Source organism: Mesoplodon densirostris, chromosome 11, assembly GCF_025265405.1.
Source record: "Mesoplodon densirostris isolate mMesDen1 chromosome 11, mMesDen1 primary haplotype, whole genome shotgun sequence".
NCBI lineage: Eukaryota > Metazoa > Chordata > Mammalia > Artiodactyla > Ziphiidae > Mesoplodon > Mesoplodon densirostris.
This window is the reverse complement of record NC_082671.1, coordinates 31,808,460-31,825,092: the sequence shown is the minus strand read 5'-3', so window position 1 is coordinate 31,825,092 and position 16,633 is coordinate 31,808,460. Positions and strand designations below refer to the sequence as shown.

Here is a 16,633-nt window from a genome sequence, read left to right as displayed (position 1 = left end):
TACAAGGCTGCAGGTTAAAAGTCAAGCATTTTTCATTGTCTAAATCTATTCAGTGAGTTAGGAGAGTAAGAAAGTGGCAAGTTCTTTCATTAAGGGATACCATGTTATCCAAATCTATCTGTTCTGAATTTCAGTTAGCAAGTAAATGGCAGATCTGATAGTAACAGTTTATATGAAAGTTTATCTGAATCTAATAATTCCTGAGTTCAGCTGGTTAAAAGTTCACATAGTAATGAATATTTATTTTATAAGTGAATTAATCATAATTTTAAGTTTAAGCCTGGGTAAGAAACACCCCATTTTCTCAGAGAATGGGGAAAAACCCAGTTTTTCACCAAATCTTTTAAACTTAGCAAGGTTCGATATTAGTATGATTTACAGATAAAGTTTTTTCCATAAGTAACAAGGGTATATAATAAAAATACCAAATTATTTCCTGGCTTTCATGAAAATGTTATATAAGCATAAGAAAAAAATTGTTTAAAATTATTTTCAGGTGCTTAGCAAAAAATTCATTTAACTTTGCCCAAACCAAAACTGCTTAAGAATAGGTTAGTCTAAAATGTTTTAAAATGTTTATGTTTCCTCATTACTAATAAACAACAACAACAAAAATCACCTCTTCACTAAATACTGTCTTGTTTAGTCTAAATTAATCCTGACCCAGAGAAGTGGTTTTGAGGTTACTGAACAGTGAAAGTAAGGTTATTATTATATCTATATGCAGACAAAACATATGATCTATTAACCTACACATCAATATTTAAGATGACCTAAAGAATTATTGATAACACACACAAACACACACACAACTTTATCTTTTCTACTCACAGTCCAAAAACTTTGATAATCAGGAGCATATTCAACAGCTGTTTCACACATTTCCTGCACCTCCTCCTTGGTTCCTCTTTTTGAGAACAATCTGAGGTAATGACACCAAATTTCTGGATTGTCTTTGTTGTTTTCCAAAGCTCGAGCCAGAACATTTAAAGCAGAATCCAAGGACTCGGAACATAGCCTACATGTTTGAAAGAAAAAGCAGGACCATTTTTTTTAACGCTTGAAGATACTTTTAAAATCAGTCTAGTTCTAATAAGTCAACTGTTTAATTCCATTTTCTATTAGAACCTACCAAGAAGCTAGAATCACCAATGACAAAGGGAGGTAGATTAAGATTTTAAATCACATCCATCAAAAACAGGTCCCGATTTCCCACTGACCCAACAATTCCCTTTTAAGTGGATGTTCAATGCGCATTTACCAGATAAAAACAGTGTTATAAAACCACTAGATTATCAACTTCAAATGTACTTTATGTCCATATTCAGCAATACCTTTTATGATTTACACTGGTCTGGGAATGGGAAAAGTTAAACAAATCTCCCTCAAGGCCAGCTACTACCAGCACAAAATAATCAAAGCTTTCAATATAATAGTTCTTTTCAACAGTCAAGGGCTTGCTATCTCTTGGAGAAGAAAACTGTCTCTCATGATCCTATTCATAAAATAATGTACAGTTTTTTGGCCTTCACTCAGTAAATGAGTCAGAAAAGAAAACACTGTAACTTATCCTATCAACATGAAAATGACACACAGGTAAGTTAAATAAGCACCATGTTCAGGTATGTGTGATGTATTAGCATTCTGCAGTGCTACCTTAAAAAAGTTTTTATACCAAGTTTTAAGACAGAGCAGCCTGTTTAAAAAAAAAAACCTTACTATTGTAATTCTAAAATTACAGTAATAAATATTACTCCTGGTAGTAAGAGATTATTCCTGGCAATCCTATCAACAAGTAGGAGTCAAAAAACACAATTATGTAATAGGAGCTGTCATTTTTGAGATAAATTACTATTTATCTTATTTGAATACACATAACATAACACCACACACAGAAAAAAGTCAATTCACCAGAATTTAGAGGTTCTTAGACAAGCTTGAAATCTCCAAATTAAAACTAACATGAAATTTAACCTGTTCCACTGTGACTTTATCACAATTTTATTGAGACCATGACTACCTGACTTATTAAAAAATCCAATGATTAATTCTTGGACCACTCAGAATTTACTGTTTTAACTGACACTGCTTTGAAATAAGAGCCTACTTAAGTTAAAAACTGTAGCTAATTTATTACCCATACACTAAGCCATGCACATAACTCAAGATCTAATCTTAAACTTTTTCTAATAGCTTTAAAACAATTAAGTGCTTTTGGCTTTGTCAAAAAACAAAGACTCCATTGATAGTAGCAAGGAAACCTGATTACCAGAGATGAAATAAACTTCAAACATAAAAATATATATGTGCAACAGTTTACACAAAGATAGAAGGGGACGTACCCCTCATTTTGATTCAGGTACTTGTATGCAAGCTTGAGCCAAAGTTGTACATGAGAAGGATTTTCAAGCACACTTGCTTCTAAATTAGCAATGTCATCAGTCTCATTTGTAAAGTATCTGACATCATCTGGAGTGACAACTGTATCCAAAGCTGGAACATTTATTCGGTTCTCTGTCTGGAAGACTATAAGAAAAAGCACCATTAGCTTCACAATTTCTCTAAATCCACAAACCCAAGAAAAAATGATTGGCCTTATCTGTAAAATAATCTAAAAATCTAAAGCTCATAGCTTTAAGGTAGAGCAATCATATAGTTTATTGTCCAAACCAGGAAACTTCTAAGAGTAAAAAGGGATGTTAATAAAAATTACACCAGGATGACAGGTATAAACTAGGACTCTGCTGGGCAAACCAGAAGTATGACCTCTCTACTCTAAGCGTAAATGACATCAACTGATAATTCACATTCATTAAGTTTTAAGAGAATTATAATAATTTATGAAGATGATTTATTCCATATTCCACTACATCTAAATTAGAGAAAAAGTGTTAATGTAAATAAGTACAGGAGAGCATATTTGCTAATCCACCAATAGTAGGCAACTAAATTATGCAAACTTGAGAATATAATGTAAGATGTATTTGACAATAAGGCACTCATTTATACATTACTTTGTTCACTCATTTAATTCATTCATTCTGTGAGCCTACTGCATGTCAGAAAACACAGACTCAAAGATAAAATAAAATAGAACTCCTGCTCTCAAGAAGGACACAGGCCAGGCAGTAGTTCTCAAATGGGAGCAGCACTGCTCCCCTCTCCCCACTCAAGTAATATTTAAAGCTGTCACATTTACTAAAGGGTGATCCATGCATTTACTGGGCAGGGGTCGTGAAAACAAAACATCCTGCAATATAAGGCACAGTCTTGTCCAAGGAAGAACTAATTGCCTTAAACACCAAGCAGCATCACTTTTTAAAAAACAAACGTTTAAAAGGCTAGTAGATTACACCAAAAGATCAGCAAAGTGTTAGCAAAGTGTAACACCACAATTTAATGATTCTGGATCTTAAATTACTTCTTACCATACTTAATAGGTCCTGTAGACTGTTCCTCATCACTACTGAAATTATTCTCTGAAATAGGTTTTCTCCAAAACTTTGGCTTCCACTTTCTTTTATCTTTGTAGGTTGTAAATGGAGGTGCTAAAGTAGACAGGAGAAGACTGCTGGTTAACAGAACTAGCCTTTTATAGTTTTGAAGGATACCCAAATGGTACTCAAAAAGAGCTAAATTTATTCTATCATGTTATTCAGACATGGTATACATGTATTTCTACATAATGCCAAAAAATTTGTTCTCATAAACTCTAAGGTCCTTTTGTGTGAGAGAAAGATACATATACTCACTATGGCCTTTACTTTCATTGATATTGCTCACAAGGAGAACAGCCATCTGGTCCATTGACATTCGATCTTTGTTTACTCCAAAAAGTTTCTCAACATATTTTTCTGAAATTAGAGCAATGCTATCTTCATAAAAAGTATAAAAAACACGGATTACAGAGATGAGGCTAATTAAAGAGTATGAAGTAAAGAATAGTTTAAAAATTAAAGGTACTAGTCAAAAACACCTATGGCTTTCTAAAGGGCAGGGTCTACATTATCTTAACTACTATAGCAAATCCTACCATATCATGCACCCCAATTTGGACTGAAAAAAAGTATTTCCTAAAACAACCTAGGCAAGTGAAAATTAAAGTCCCTAATTAGGAATGACTAAATAGATTCAGTGATGTTACCATCACTCTGAGTTGTGATAATACTGAATTTAACAAACACTAATTCCCCTACTTCGAAAGACTTGTAGTTTAAGGTTTAATATTTGGCACTCAATCTGGGAAAAAGCGTAACAACATTTATTCACAATGTCTGGCAGTAATCTATGCTTTCTACAGTGTCAAAGTGTATAAAGTCCTTTTTTATTTCATTGTAGAATCTGAAATTATAGTCACCTCAACTTCTAATCCCCCTCTATTTTTGAAAATAGTAAATAAAAATAGGGTCTATTTTTAAATCATTGGTATTATTTCTATACTATATTAACATATTCTTCTAAATAAAGTGAAATATTTAGATGAGCTCCGTCAAAAGAACTGTCTGCAATAATGGAAATGTCTCACACCTGCACTGTCTTACTGGTAAGCACTTACCAATACTGAGCTCAATAGTACCTACTGAGCACCTGAAATGTGGCTAGTGTGACTGAGGAAGCAAATTTTTATTTAATTAACTTAAATAGCAACACATGGCTAGTGACTACTGTACTGGACAGAGCAGATCTAGATAAAGTGTCAAAGATGAACGTATTGAATTATTATGGCTATTTAAAGATGTCAACAACTGAATATAAAACTCTTAAATTGCCTAAATTCAATTTTCACTTGGGAAACAAGAGGTCTTTAAAACCTGCTGCAGCAGCAATTTCTTCATCAGTGCTTGTCTCTGAACAACCAATCAAAGACAGATTATATGACAGAATGTCCTGGAATAGCTGTTTTCGGCTAAGCGTATAGTCTTGTGTATGCTGCCTAAAATAAAATAACAACACAGAAAAGATAATCATGTATATATCAAAGCTACATAACCAAGACTGCCTTTTAAATTATAAAATGTTAACAAATAAAAACTACTCACCACTGACAATCATCATCATTACATGTTCCTGTTAAATCAAAACGGCAGAAACACTGATCTGGTTCGATCATATTACTATATGATACTGAGCTTAGGGGAAGTTTTTCCTTGGTTCGATAGTATGGACTAAATCTAAGAAGAGAGGTAGAGAGGCACATTACGATGCTCCATAAACATTCCTCAGAAATTTTAAAATTTTTTCATTTTTTCTTTCTCAATTAAAGTTTCTATACTTTGAGCTTACTATTTATCTAATTACTTAATACCAAAATTAACTCTAGAAAACAACCAGAATATCAAGTCATAGGGACAAACTACTTTTATACCCAGACATAAAATATCTGAAATAGAAAACAAAGAACAAAAATATCCTGTATTCTAAACGTAGCATTTTCCTACCACATAATAAAATGCTGTATAACACTGGTATTTCTTCCACACATTACCAGCCAACCAAAAACTAGAGAAGAAGTCTATACTACCTGGTAGGTGTTGTACGATTTTATGATTAAATCATACCAATTCAATAGTCTCACAGCTTCTAAAGAGTCTTTAAAAAAAAAAAGAGACGACCTCCCAAAGTTAATCATCTGAAAGTGTCAAATCAATTTTATGAAAGCTAGCCAATGCATTCCTTAGAGTAACAATAAAATTAAAAAGCAAAAATTTTAAATTCTCCTAAGACTCCAGTTATTTTTCCTAAAATCCTTAACAGATGTAGTAATTCAGAATTCTCCACAATTTCACCAGTAGCCAGAAATTAGGATTTGATAAGAATTAGTAAACCCAAGTGTAAGTTAAATCTTACTTCCTGTTTGGTTCAAGTTTGACAACAAGGCACTTAAATTTTTATATTCCCTAAAAGGACAAGTTCATTTCTGAGCAGCCATGATTCAATTTTTTTTTCATGGTCATCACACATTCCAGATTAAGGTATCATTAAGAACAAGGAGCAATCCTGAACCTCAAGTTTACTGAATCTTTCTTCTATACCTGTAAGACTTAAAAACTAGAAGGGGACTATGGTAGGGTCTAAACGGACATGGCTTCACTTCTGTTGTTTTACTCTGTCCTGTCACGAAATCCACATCCACAGAAATCTCCTGCAAAAGAAAACAGAAATTTCATAAGGTAGTAAAGGCTAGGGTGAATTCTAGATTTTATAAAGAATATGAAATGTTCAGTTACCTGACCACGCAAAACCTTATCTGTAATGCCTGTGGTAGTTTTTAAAATCAGTTGTTTTAAGCTATCAGCTTTTGAATATAATTTCTGCAATTCACCAATTTTTAACCCTAGAAAAAGTTCTGGTTTTTCTACTGTATTCTTAGTAGGTTTGTTTATACATTCTTTGTTAGGTGTATCAGTGTGCTTAAGGTTAGGTTTAGTAAAAGAATTGGATTCTAAGAAGGATCTTCTTCTTTCTCTGTTTGACCCAGACAAAATCTCATCATCAACATCATTTTCCTCAGTGTCCAGACTTAATTTATCTTGAGTCAGATCGTGAAGTGAGGGTTGAGGCAAAGAAAATTCAGGTTCCTCTTCCACAAGTGGACCAATATTTTGCTGTTCCTTTGCTTTAAGGGCCCTGGCTTCTTTTAGTTTCTGAATTTTCAGGGCATATTCATATTCTAGCTTTTGCAATCGTCTTTTTTCCATAGCAATTAGTTCTGCTGAATGCTTTCTTGGACTTGATATTGGAGAATTGTCCAGTCTCATCATTTTGTTAGGCTGGGGGGAAAAATGATAGCAATATTTTATACTGCTATGACTTTATAAACAATTTTTGGTAAGATAATTGTGCTATCCCTACAATACAATGCCAACATTATAAAACTAAGTCAATAACGAGAATAAAACAGTTTTACAAAAGCCTCCAACAGATTTGCTAGTTAATCTATGAGGTACAACAAACAAACAAACAAAAAAAGTCAAAATAAACAAACAAAAAAAAGTTTCCAAATATGTGGGTGCCATTTAAAAACAAAACTTTAATCTTATTCTCTTTGAATCTGCAGGGAAAAGCTTGAACTTTTTATGCATCTCTTACCCTCAAAAGAATAATTAAAACCTTCTCCTTTTCAAACATTAAATATTTCTACAAACAACTTACTCCAAGGCGATCTTGTTCCAGTTTACGTTTTCCTATTTCTTTACTAGCCACTGCTTTTGCACGAGCAAGTTCTTCTCCATACTTCAGAGTCAAAGCTTTCTTAACTGTAACACGTTGTTGAACTCTGTGAATCTGAAATATAGGGTAATTCTGAATATGTAAATCGTAGGAGAGGAAATACCTTCTTAAACATAATTTCTTTGGGGTATTCAAGTGAAAATTAAAAATATGCTAATATTACATCTCAATGGAGAACAATGTATAGGTTACACATTTTGATGGCTTTGGTTTATGGTTTTATTAAAAATTTGGCCCATAAAAATGTGTAGTAAACATGGGACTACAATATTTGAATTTAAGAAAAGAACATTACTTGTTCCTGAAGCTTCTTCAAAAACATTCTGTTGACACTGAGAATTTTCTCTGTTGCCTGAAGCTGCTCTGTAAGTTTTGTAATTTTTGTTTCAGCATTTCGAACAGATTCTTTCTTCTTAGCTTCTTGCTGTACTAGATTCTTTAAAACAGATTCATCTTTCATCAAGAGAATCCTAATTGGGAAATAACAAAAGTCTTATGAACGTTTTTCTAAACTAGTGGACTGACACCATCAGAATAAAAAACTTACAAAGTAATAGCTCATTTTTAAAAATATGTTTATGATACACAGAGGTAAATATTTAGAAGAATAAAATAAGTATTCAGATAGACACTGTTAAATTTTATGAAAGCAAATATGGGTTGGTCGTTTTTTTTTTTTTTTGGCAGCACCACGCGGCTTCTGGGATCTTAGTTCCCCGACCAGATACTGAACCCAGGCCCTCAGCAATGAAAGCGCAGAGTCCTAACCACTGGACCACCAGAGAATTCCCTGGGTCTGATCTTTAAAAAACAAAACAAAACATGCATCTGAGTAATGTGAATTACAGTTGAAAAGCTATTAATAGTAACCTTCAATGTAGCCCTAAATAACTCCTGAAAAATGAGGACTTAAGAGGGCTTCCCTGGTGGCACAGTGGTTAAGAATCCGCCTGACAATGCAGGGGTCACAGGTTCAAGCTCTGGTCCAGGAAGATCCCAAAGGCCGTGGAGCAACCAAGCCCGTGCACCACAACTACTGAGCCTGCGCTATAGAGCCCACGAGCCACAACTACTGAAGCCCGTGTGCCACAACTACTGAAGCCCACATGCCACAATGAGGAACAGCCCCGCTCACCACAACTAAAGAAAGCCCGCGTGCAGCAATGAAGACCCAACACCCCCCCCCAAAAAATTAAAAACATAAAAAATAAAAAAAACCTCAAATAAAAAAAGAAAAATGAAGACTTAAGACAGAAAATCGCCATTTAGCTTCATTTATAATGCTCCTAATAAACACACAAATAAACATCTAATAAACATAATCAAGCACATTTAATTAATTTACAAACCTCTAACTCATTTTATCTAAAGCAAAGCAAAGGAGAGAAAAAGACGTCTAATTTTTAAACAATAGACAGATGTAAAGACTGGAACTGAGAAGTAAAAATCAGGACAAAAAGACAAATTTACAGATACAGATTTTCATCTTTTCAACTTCTGAATATTGTGATAAAAAAAAATCAAGAATCTTTCCCAGAAAGATACCATATTTCAAACAGTCATGACACATGACATCTAGAATGAATCATAAAAACAGAGAATATGTGATAAAGAGAATGGGGAATAGAAAGACAAAGAATTTTTTTTTTTTTTTTTTTTTTTTTTTTTTTTTTTGCGGTATGCGGGCCTCTCACTGTTGTGGCCTCCCCCGTTGCAGAGCACAGGCTCCGGACGCGCAGGCTCCGGACGCGCAGGCTCAGCGGCCATGGCTCACGGGCCCAGCCGCTCCGCGGCATATGGGATCCTCCCAGACCGGGGCACGAACCCGTATCCCCTGCATCGGCAGGCGGACTCTCAACCACTTGCGCCACCAGGGAGGCCCAAGACAAAGAATTTTTAAAAATCTTTTCATTTGTTATAAAAGTTATTAAAGAAATGGAATCTATATGAATTTATTTTCATTTCTTTTAAAACATACACAGTACCATTTCTCGTTGATAATTTTGGAGACTTATGGTCACCACAATATTTCACAATATTTCATCTATGAGTAACATTTTTCAGATCTCTAATATCAGGGTATCTTAATGTTACTGCATATCATATTTTTTGTAATAACACAATATTTGACCATGTGTCTTACTGAACAGACTAAGTAATGACTATTGCCAACAATCAAGTCTACCAATTTTAACAATAAAAATATGCTTCCAATAAAGGTCTTTAAAAAACAGGCCAGAGGTTTTAAGCCAAACATAAATCTGAAGGGGAAAACTTTCTTTTGAAGTCTTCATATTTTTATTTAAACATTAATACTATTACTTCACGTAAATGTACAGTTCGACAAAATGACAGCCTTCTCTAGGCCTATGAAGTATGAAAGAATTAGTAATCACACAGTATACTTATTATTGACATACACCACAAAAATATATCCCTCTAATATAGGAACACTTAGATACATGCAGTATTTAATCAGATAATGAGACTCACCTATGTTTTTTAAGTTTTGCTTCTGCATCTGTAACCTGCTTAGTAACCATTGCTATCCTGCCAATCCCATCAATTTCTACATCAGAGTTTGCTGGGGATGATGAACTTGTCTTCAGCTGATCTGATTTAATCAAACGCTGCTTCTCACGACTAAAATAATCAATAAAGATTAATAAATTATACCAAAAAATAAACTGAAATTATTTTTTAAAGATGTATTCTATTTCATAAAATAAAGTAAAAATATTAACTAAGTGACTAACATATTGACTAATAACAATGATGACCAATATGCATGACCCAAGTTGGCATTCAAAGCTGATAGTGTAGTTCTCCTTTGTAACAGCTTTTATCTTTTTCTAAGCTGTTTATACCTCGGTGCATCACTGCCTTCAAGCTTACAGATGATCATCTGGCTCCCCATCCTGTGCACGTTCTAAAAACATTAACTCTTCATCTTGGATAAAAATCATCATCTTCATTTCCCAATGCCAATAAACTGTATACAGATTAAGCACCGAAAATAGTACACACCTTTAAAGCTCATTACATAAAATGCCACTTACTTGGCAATCTCTTCCTTTAACAATCTATATTCAATCTTCTTTTCTTCAGGCAAAGCTTCAGGTGTTCGCATGGGATCATTTTCTTTTTCAGATTTTGGAGGTACTTTCGGTTTTGAAGCTTGCTAGAAAATATTTGAAGTCAACCAGGTCAAAAGCTTTTATAATCCCACACAAAGATCTATATTTTATATTATCCAGTACACATTTATATGTTTAGAAATAAATAAATATCTTCATCCATATTTTCTATTCCGTTTAAAAAAACGCAATGCCAGCCGTTAACCACCAAATTAATTGTACAATCCAAGTAGTCAAGACTTATGGTTTGAAAATAATTGAACTGTTTCATATCTAAGCAACTGCTGCAATTAGGAATAGGGATAAAAGTTGTATTTAGGTGATACACTTTGATAAAAAAATTATTTTCTGGTAATATAACAAAATTCCAAAACAATAAATTTCCTTAGTACAGAGGACAACTATCCACACAATTTTACTATTTTGAAAAAAGGGACAGTCAACTGGAAACAAAAATAAAAGGGGTTTTTTAATAGATAAACCTATCTAAAAATTTATACACGCTTCATTATATAAACTCCTAATAATACAAATACTTATTTGTATTATTTATAATTTCCGTAATTCTTATTTATATTTCCGTAATTCGATATATTAAAAATCTAAACCTCTAAGGTCTAATTTCCAGGAAAAACAAACAAACTTTAATGATTGCCAATAAATCTTTTCATCTTTCATTACTGCACTTACCTCAGCAGTTCGTCTTGCTTCTTTAATCATGGACTCCAATCCACCAAAAACACTATTGGTTGACTTGGATGCCTCTCCATCAGATTCACTATCATCGGAATCATTTAGGGTTACAACCACTGATTTATGCTTTGGAAGCTGCAAAGACAGTATATTTGTTACTCTTGATGACAAAAGTATCTCTATCCTTTTCTTGGCTCTACCACAATTAGCTTCGTGGCCTTGAACAAGTCACTTTATCTGTATGAATTTAAATTCATAAAAATAATGGGTTTCAAGCAGACAGTCTATGGTTCCTCCTGTTTATATTGTATTAATTGACTTACTTTGTCCCACTCCACAGATACTGGTTATATCCAAAAACATAAAAATATTCTATTGATTATATTCTCAGTCTCTCTAGATACTATCATCATTTTCTTCATTAAGTCTTATTTTCTCCAACTTTCTATAAAGAACCATAATGCAATCTAAATTAACCTTTTAAAGCCAAAGAAAAAATTAATAATTCTACATTATTATTAACAAAACTTTTTGGCTTTTGTGCTTATATATGGAGGATAAGTTTACCGAACAGAGGCAAGATTTCAACTTGGCTTTGCTCCATTTATTTTACTTTAAACCCATTAGAAAACAAGGTAGAAATAAATTGTCATTTCAATCTCCTTAATAAACATTGAAAAACATCATAAGTTCTTCCATTATAGTATAGTCATTAATTGAAAAATTATGAGCAAAGATGGGAGAAATAAAAAATATATATAATTTGCTAAAACTGACTAGACAGAAAATCTAAATGGACCAATTTATATGGAACAAAAACTGAGGAAATGGCAAAAAATACCACTCTGAGGAAAATAATGCTTCCCAAAAAATATTATCATGAACTCTAGCAGTTTTTAAGTGAAGAAGCTGCTCCCATTTCACTATTAATAAATAAAAAATAATACATATATGTTTGTATATAATAAACTAGGAGTTAGGGAATAGGACAGCAAAACTGCAGACAAATTTCTCACAAGCTGTTTAAATAACAATAAGACTAATTATTTTGTTTGTTTTTACCGAGATCACAGTTCGTGGAAGACGAGGTCCTCTGTGAAACTTTGGGTTCTGTATCCTAGGCTGAGATACTGTATTAATACTGACTATCGATAGATTGCTTCTTGGCACAGGCTGTGAATTGTTCAGAACTGGAGGTGAAGGTGGGTCACTATTACTGGATGTTTCCTAAAGAAGGAAGAGACAGATATGAAGTAATTTTAAATGAAAAGAAATTTCTGTCACCTTTAAAGGTCTTGAGCAAAGTAGTATCAGACTTATCCCCACTTTACTGAAAAGCCCAATGAATCCCAAACTAGCAGAGAAAAGTAGGGCTACCTAAAACTAAGCTCAACAGCACCACCTAGAGGTTCAGGTACCTAAATTACCTCTGGCTTGAAAGCTCTTTTATTCGCTAGAGATTTAAGTAGCTCTTCTCGAAGCAGCATTTCTTCCTCTTCTTCCTCATCTGCAAAAGGTGGTTTTGGAGGCTGTTCTGGATCTTCAGGTGGAAGAGGTGGTAAAGGTGGTAGAGGAGGTAGAGGTTCAAGAGAAACACACAAGCCTTCCACATAAGGCTGGCTCAAAGGTGGTATTGACTAGTTGTTTAAAAAAAAAAAAGAAATAATAATTACTATGCAAATTTTACCCATTCCAAGTGTTTATCTTTAGAGCAACATTAAATTAGAGAAAGGTAAACAGGTTATTACTTTACTGTAAGCATAAGTGAACTAAGAATACTGGAAATCTCAAAACTAACCAAATCCAATATTTAGCCATGAAAAAGTATAATTTTTACAAAAAAATAAAAATCAACAATATTTGAAACATTTAATTTACAAACTGCAAGATAGAGAAATCAAACTTTACAGTGTCTATCTCCCTAGATGACTACCTGAAAACAAACAGATAACAAAAAATCAGATACATATGACACTTAAGTAAAAATCAAAACTTAGGAACCAAAGGGATTCCGGGTGGGAGTAGTCTAGAGTATCTCAAGAATTAATTGTAAAGAAGAGTCACCACTACCCTCATAAAATCCTTGTGAAACGGCTTCTTCGAGATTATCTATAAAGACAATTTTACCCAAATCCCTGAATTTGCACATATTTTTGCTTCGAAGACCTTCCAGTATTTCCCTTGGCATATAAAACAATTCAAGGAAAAAAGAAAAAATGTTTCTCTCTCACTCTCTGCTCTAATATTCCCCTCATCTTCAACCTCCTAGGAAGACACCAGATATCTACCTAGGAACTGTGAAATGGCAAGGTCCCCACTAACCTACTAAGAGAGATCCAGTGTGACCTCTAGGTTCTCTCATCTGAAATAATTTCAGAAATTTTACTTAGTGATCCCCCACTTCCTTTTTTTTTTCTTTCTTTTTTTTTTTTAACAGGGACTGGCAGTTCTTTCAAAAGGTAGGGAAAAGAAATTAACTTGCATAGACAATGCTTTTCTTTTACTGAATTTTCAAATTATAAGTAACTATTTAATCAAAAGAGGAGAAAGGAAAAAAGTTTCTAGAAGCACCTTAATGCACTTAAATCCCAATTCCCCCTAAAAAAATCCAAAACAATAGATAATTCTTACTCTGCTTTGGAATACATTTTCTGAGGAACAAAGAGGAACAAAGAGAAGAAAGAAGGAAACATACTAAGTACTGAAAGAAAGTCAACATGAGATTAAAAATTAGCTACGAAAAAAATCTACCAAATGGATAGTCTGCCAATAATTAATCAACTGTTTATTCCACAGATTTCATAGCTATTAATTCTGATAAGCAATTTTGATTTTACACTCTCTTCAAACCTAACAATTATAGGCCAGCTTTTCAAAACAAATTAGAAAAGACATAAGGCTACAAAATTTTCGTAGAAATCTTATCAATTCTCACTTACAGAAACCTGAGGTGGTGGAGGCAAAGAAACAGATGGTGCCGGAGAAAAATACCCCAATGAACATTCAGAGAAGAATGGTGGTTGCACTGGTGAAGGAGCTGCAAAAAAATTTTTTTACAAGAGTTTAATAATAGATATATTTCAACAGGAATAAATTAAATTTATGATATTTTTAAAGAAATACAATTGCATCTAAGTAGAGTACAAGTGAGATTTTATTAATCTCCAATAAAATATTTAACCTCCATGAGACCACCTCCACCTATTTAAAATTGTCCTTATATCATTACAAAATCAGCCATCCACTTAAGTTGATATTTAGTCCCTCAAAACTCTCTACTTTGTTCTACTTTTCACCTAGTGGTGGTAACAGGGAATAGAGCAGGAAAGGCTAGAAACACTTTTTTTTTTGGAAATAAACATACTTTTTAAGAAATAGTAAAACAAAAAATTCCCCTGAATCTGCCAAAGTGTCCTAACCAAAGGAAAACAGTGATGTGGTGACTCCATTCCTCCCTTCATGTGGAGAAAAGTGAAGAAATGGACCATGTAAATTGGATAGAAAGCAAACAGGACTAGCAATGAAAAGAATTACCTGTTGTATTTAATTATTAAAGTGTACACTTTTTCACATTTTAATAATTCTGGGGACTTCCCTGGTGGCCCAGCGGCTAAGACTCCCAATGCAGGGGGCCCGGGTTTGATCCCTGGTCAGGGAACTAGATCCCACATGCCACAAATAAGAGTTTGCATGCCGCAACAAGAAGATCCCACATGCCACAACTAAGACACTGATGCAGCCAAATAAATAAAAAAATAAATATTAATAATTCTGAAATAGTTACTGATGCATCTCAGTTAAATTGTTAGCATTTCTTCCTTGGCAGCAATCTAAAAATATTGATAATTGCACATTTTACTGTCAGTGGTTTCTTTAGACTCACTGAAATCTGGCAGATTCAAAGACTACTCTTGCTACTCAATGACCATACAACCTTAGGGAAAACTAACATTTCTTCTTTGTCCCCGTTGTCTCTCAAGTCAATATAGATATTAACCACATGCCTTATATGGGGCTGACTTGTGGCCCAAATGATGCCATTTGACTATACACTGACCCTTAGAACACTTTACTTCTTGAAAACGTGAATATTTGTGATGAATATGGCAAAAAGTTAAGATTTAGAAAACTGAGTAGAGTACACTCTCTGTATAATAACTTTTTACAAAATTCTTTTAAGAGGGTAGATCATAAAATTATTTTATAGAAAGAGTAATAATAATATTGTCAATACTTGGGAACTACAATGAATCATCTCCAAGAACCTGGAAATATGAAAATTAAAGATTGACCAAAGAGAATTAAACTATGAAATCAAAATATAAGATTATTAAATATGAACCGAAACACAGTAACCTGAAAATGAGCACTTTTATTAACATTACCAAATCATACAGATTTTGCCTTCTCTCTAGGCACACTAAAGTAGAATTCTAGTTTAATTTGGTCTCACAATATGACCACTGGAAGAAAAACACTGATCATGTGGCCTTGCAGGTAAGTATTCTAGTTCCTAGAACACCAACTGCATTTGGTTGTCTGCCTCAGTCTTATGTGTGTTAATTAGTAAGAGAACAGGTCTCTCACAGCTGATCACCACTGAATATCAACTAAACGAGCCTCTAGCCCGCAAGGATGGTCATACCCTAAAATGTGCAATCTAACTGAGGTACAGCCCTAACAGTTCTAACCAGCTGATCCTAAGACACCACTAGTATCACTTTCCATCCTCCTATTCCTACAGAGTATCATCCATCAGTGGAAGGAGGAAGGAAGCCTAAAATCAAGAAAGATCGCCCCCGCTTTTTTAAACTAAAGCGAAGAATGCCTTAGATACAAAGATATTTAAGAAAGCAAAGGTTTGTTTATTTGTTTTTTAAAACAGTGTTCTCACCTTTCCCACAATCTTCACTTTTTAGATCACATAGTTAACAGTAAAACACTGCCTTCTTATTAAAATGCTATATTGAAAGAAATACTTAGAAATAAAGGTTAATATTACACATCTGAGGTTTGCTCTTGGAAGTATTTATAACACCAAATAATATCTATGGTTGTACAACCCGCCAGCAAATCTCACCTTCATTACACATTTCCTTCAAGGTTTTGGGTAGCTTTCTGACCATTTTCTACTTAATAATTGTGAATATGCAAATGTTTTAAGGTTTGGCTCATACCTGGAGAATTGGTTTCACTATCTGTATCCATAGCAACTTCTTCATAGTTATCATATTGATAAATGCCTCCTCCACTATCAGTAGGTTGCTTATCTAAGGATCGTCTCAGGTCAGGATCTGAAGACTAATTACATAAGATTTTTTTTTTAGTTTCACAACATTTTCTGTCTTAATCTATTCTTAGGCTAGAAATTACAAAGCAATTAATAATTATCTTTTATGCAGAACAGTATCAAAAATCATGATGATCCAGTTAGAACTGCCTATCACACCTGATTGGGGAAATTCAATATACATGACAGGTACACTGTGGTTGACATTTTACAACTGTCAGAAAATGAAAACTAGCAAGTACTACATATACAGATGAAATCTCCCAGCGTGAGCTGAGCCACT

At 33.6% G+C, this 16,633-nt stretch overlaps 1 protein-coding gene across 2 annotated transcripts in view; it reads right to left on the bottom strand.

The window, feature by feature from the left end:
- Nucleotides 1-16,633, bottom strand: part of ZFC3H1 (zinc finger C3H1-type containing) — a 49,689-nt gene that overhangs the window by 15,151 nt on the left and 17,905 nt on the right. For both annotated transcript variants that reach the window (XM_060112276.1, XM_060112277.1), the window contains exons 6-22: nt 16,238-16,361; nt 14,000-14,097; nt 12,488-12,697; nt 12,123-12,287; nt 11,058-11,195; nt 10,290-10,411; nt 9,724-9,873; nt 7,526-7,700; nt 7,153-7,284; nt 6,228-6,770; nt 6,033-6,142; nt 5,040-5,171; nt 4,812-4,933; nt 3,753-3,854; nt 3,429-3,548; nt 2,343-2,526; nt 832-1,018 (exon numbers count right to left, since the gene is read on the bottom strand). In XM_060112276.1, the coding sequence (XP_059968259.1) occupies nt 832-1,018; nt 2,343-2,526; nt 3,429-3,548; nt 3,753-3,854; nt 4,812-4,933; nt 5,040-5,171; nt 6,033-6,142; nt 6,228-6,770; nt 7,153-7,284; nt 7,526-7,700; nt 9,724-9,873; nt 10,290-10,411; nt 11,058-11,195; nt 12,123-12,287; nt 12,488-12,697; nt 14,000-14,097; nt 16,238-16,361 (2,814 nt within the window). The remainder of the gene's footprint in view (nt 1-831; nt 1,019-2,342; nt 2,527-3,428; nt 3,549-3,752; nt 3,855-4,811; nt 4,934-5,039; nt 5,172-6,032; nt 6,143-6,227; nt 6,771-7,152; nt 7,285-7,525; nt 7,701-9,723; nt 9,874-10,289; nt 10,412-11,057; nt 11,196-12,122; nt 12,288-12,487; nt 12,698-13,999; nt 14,098-16,237; nt 16,362-16,633) is intronic.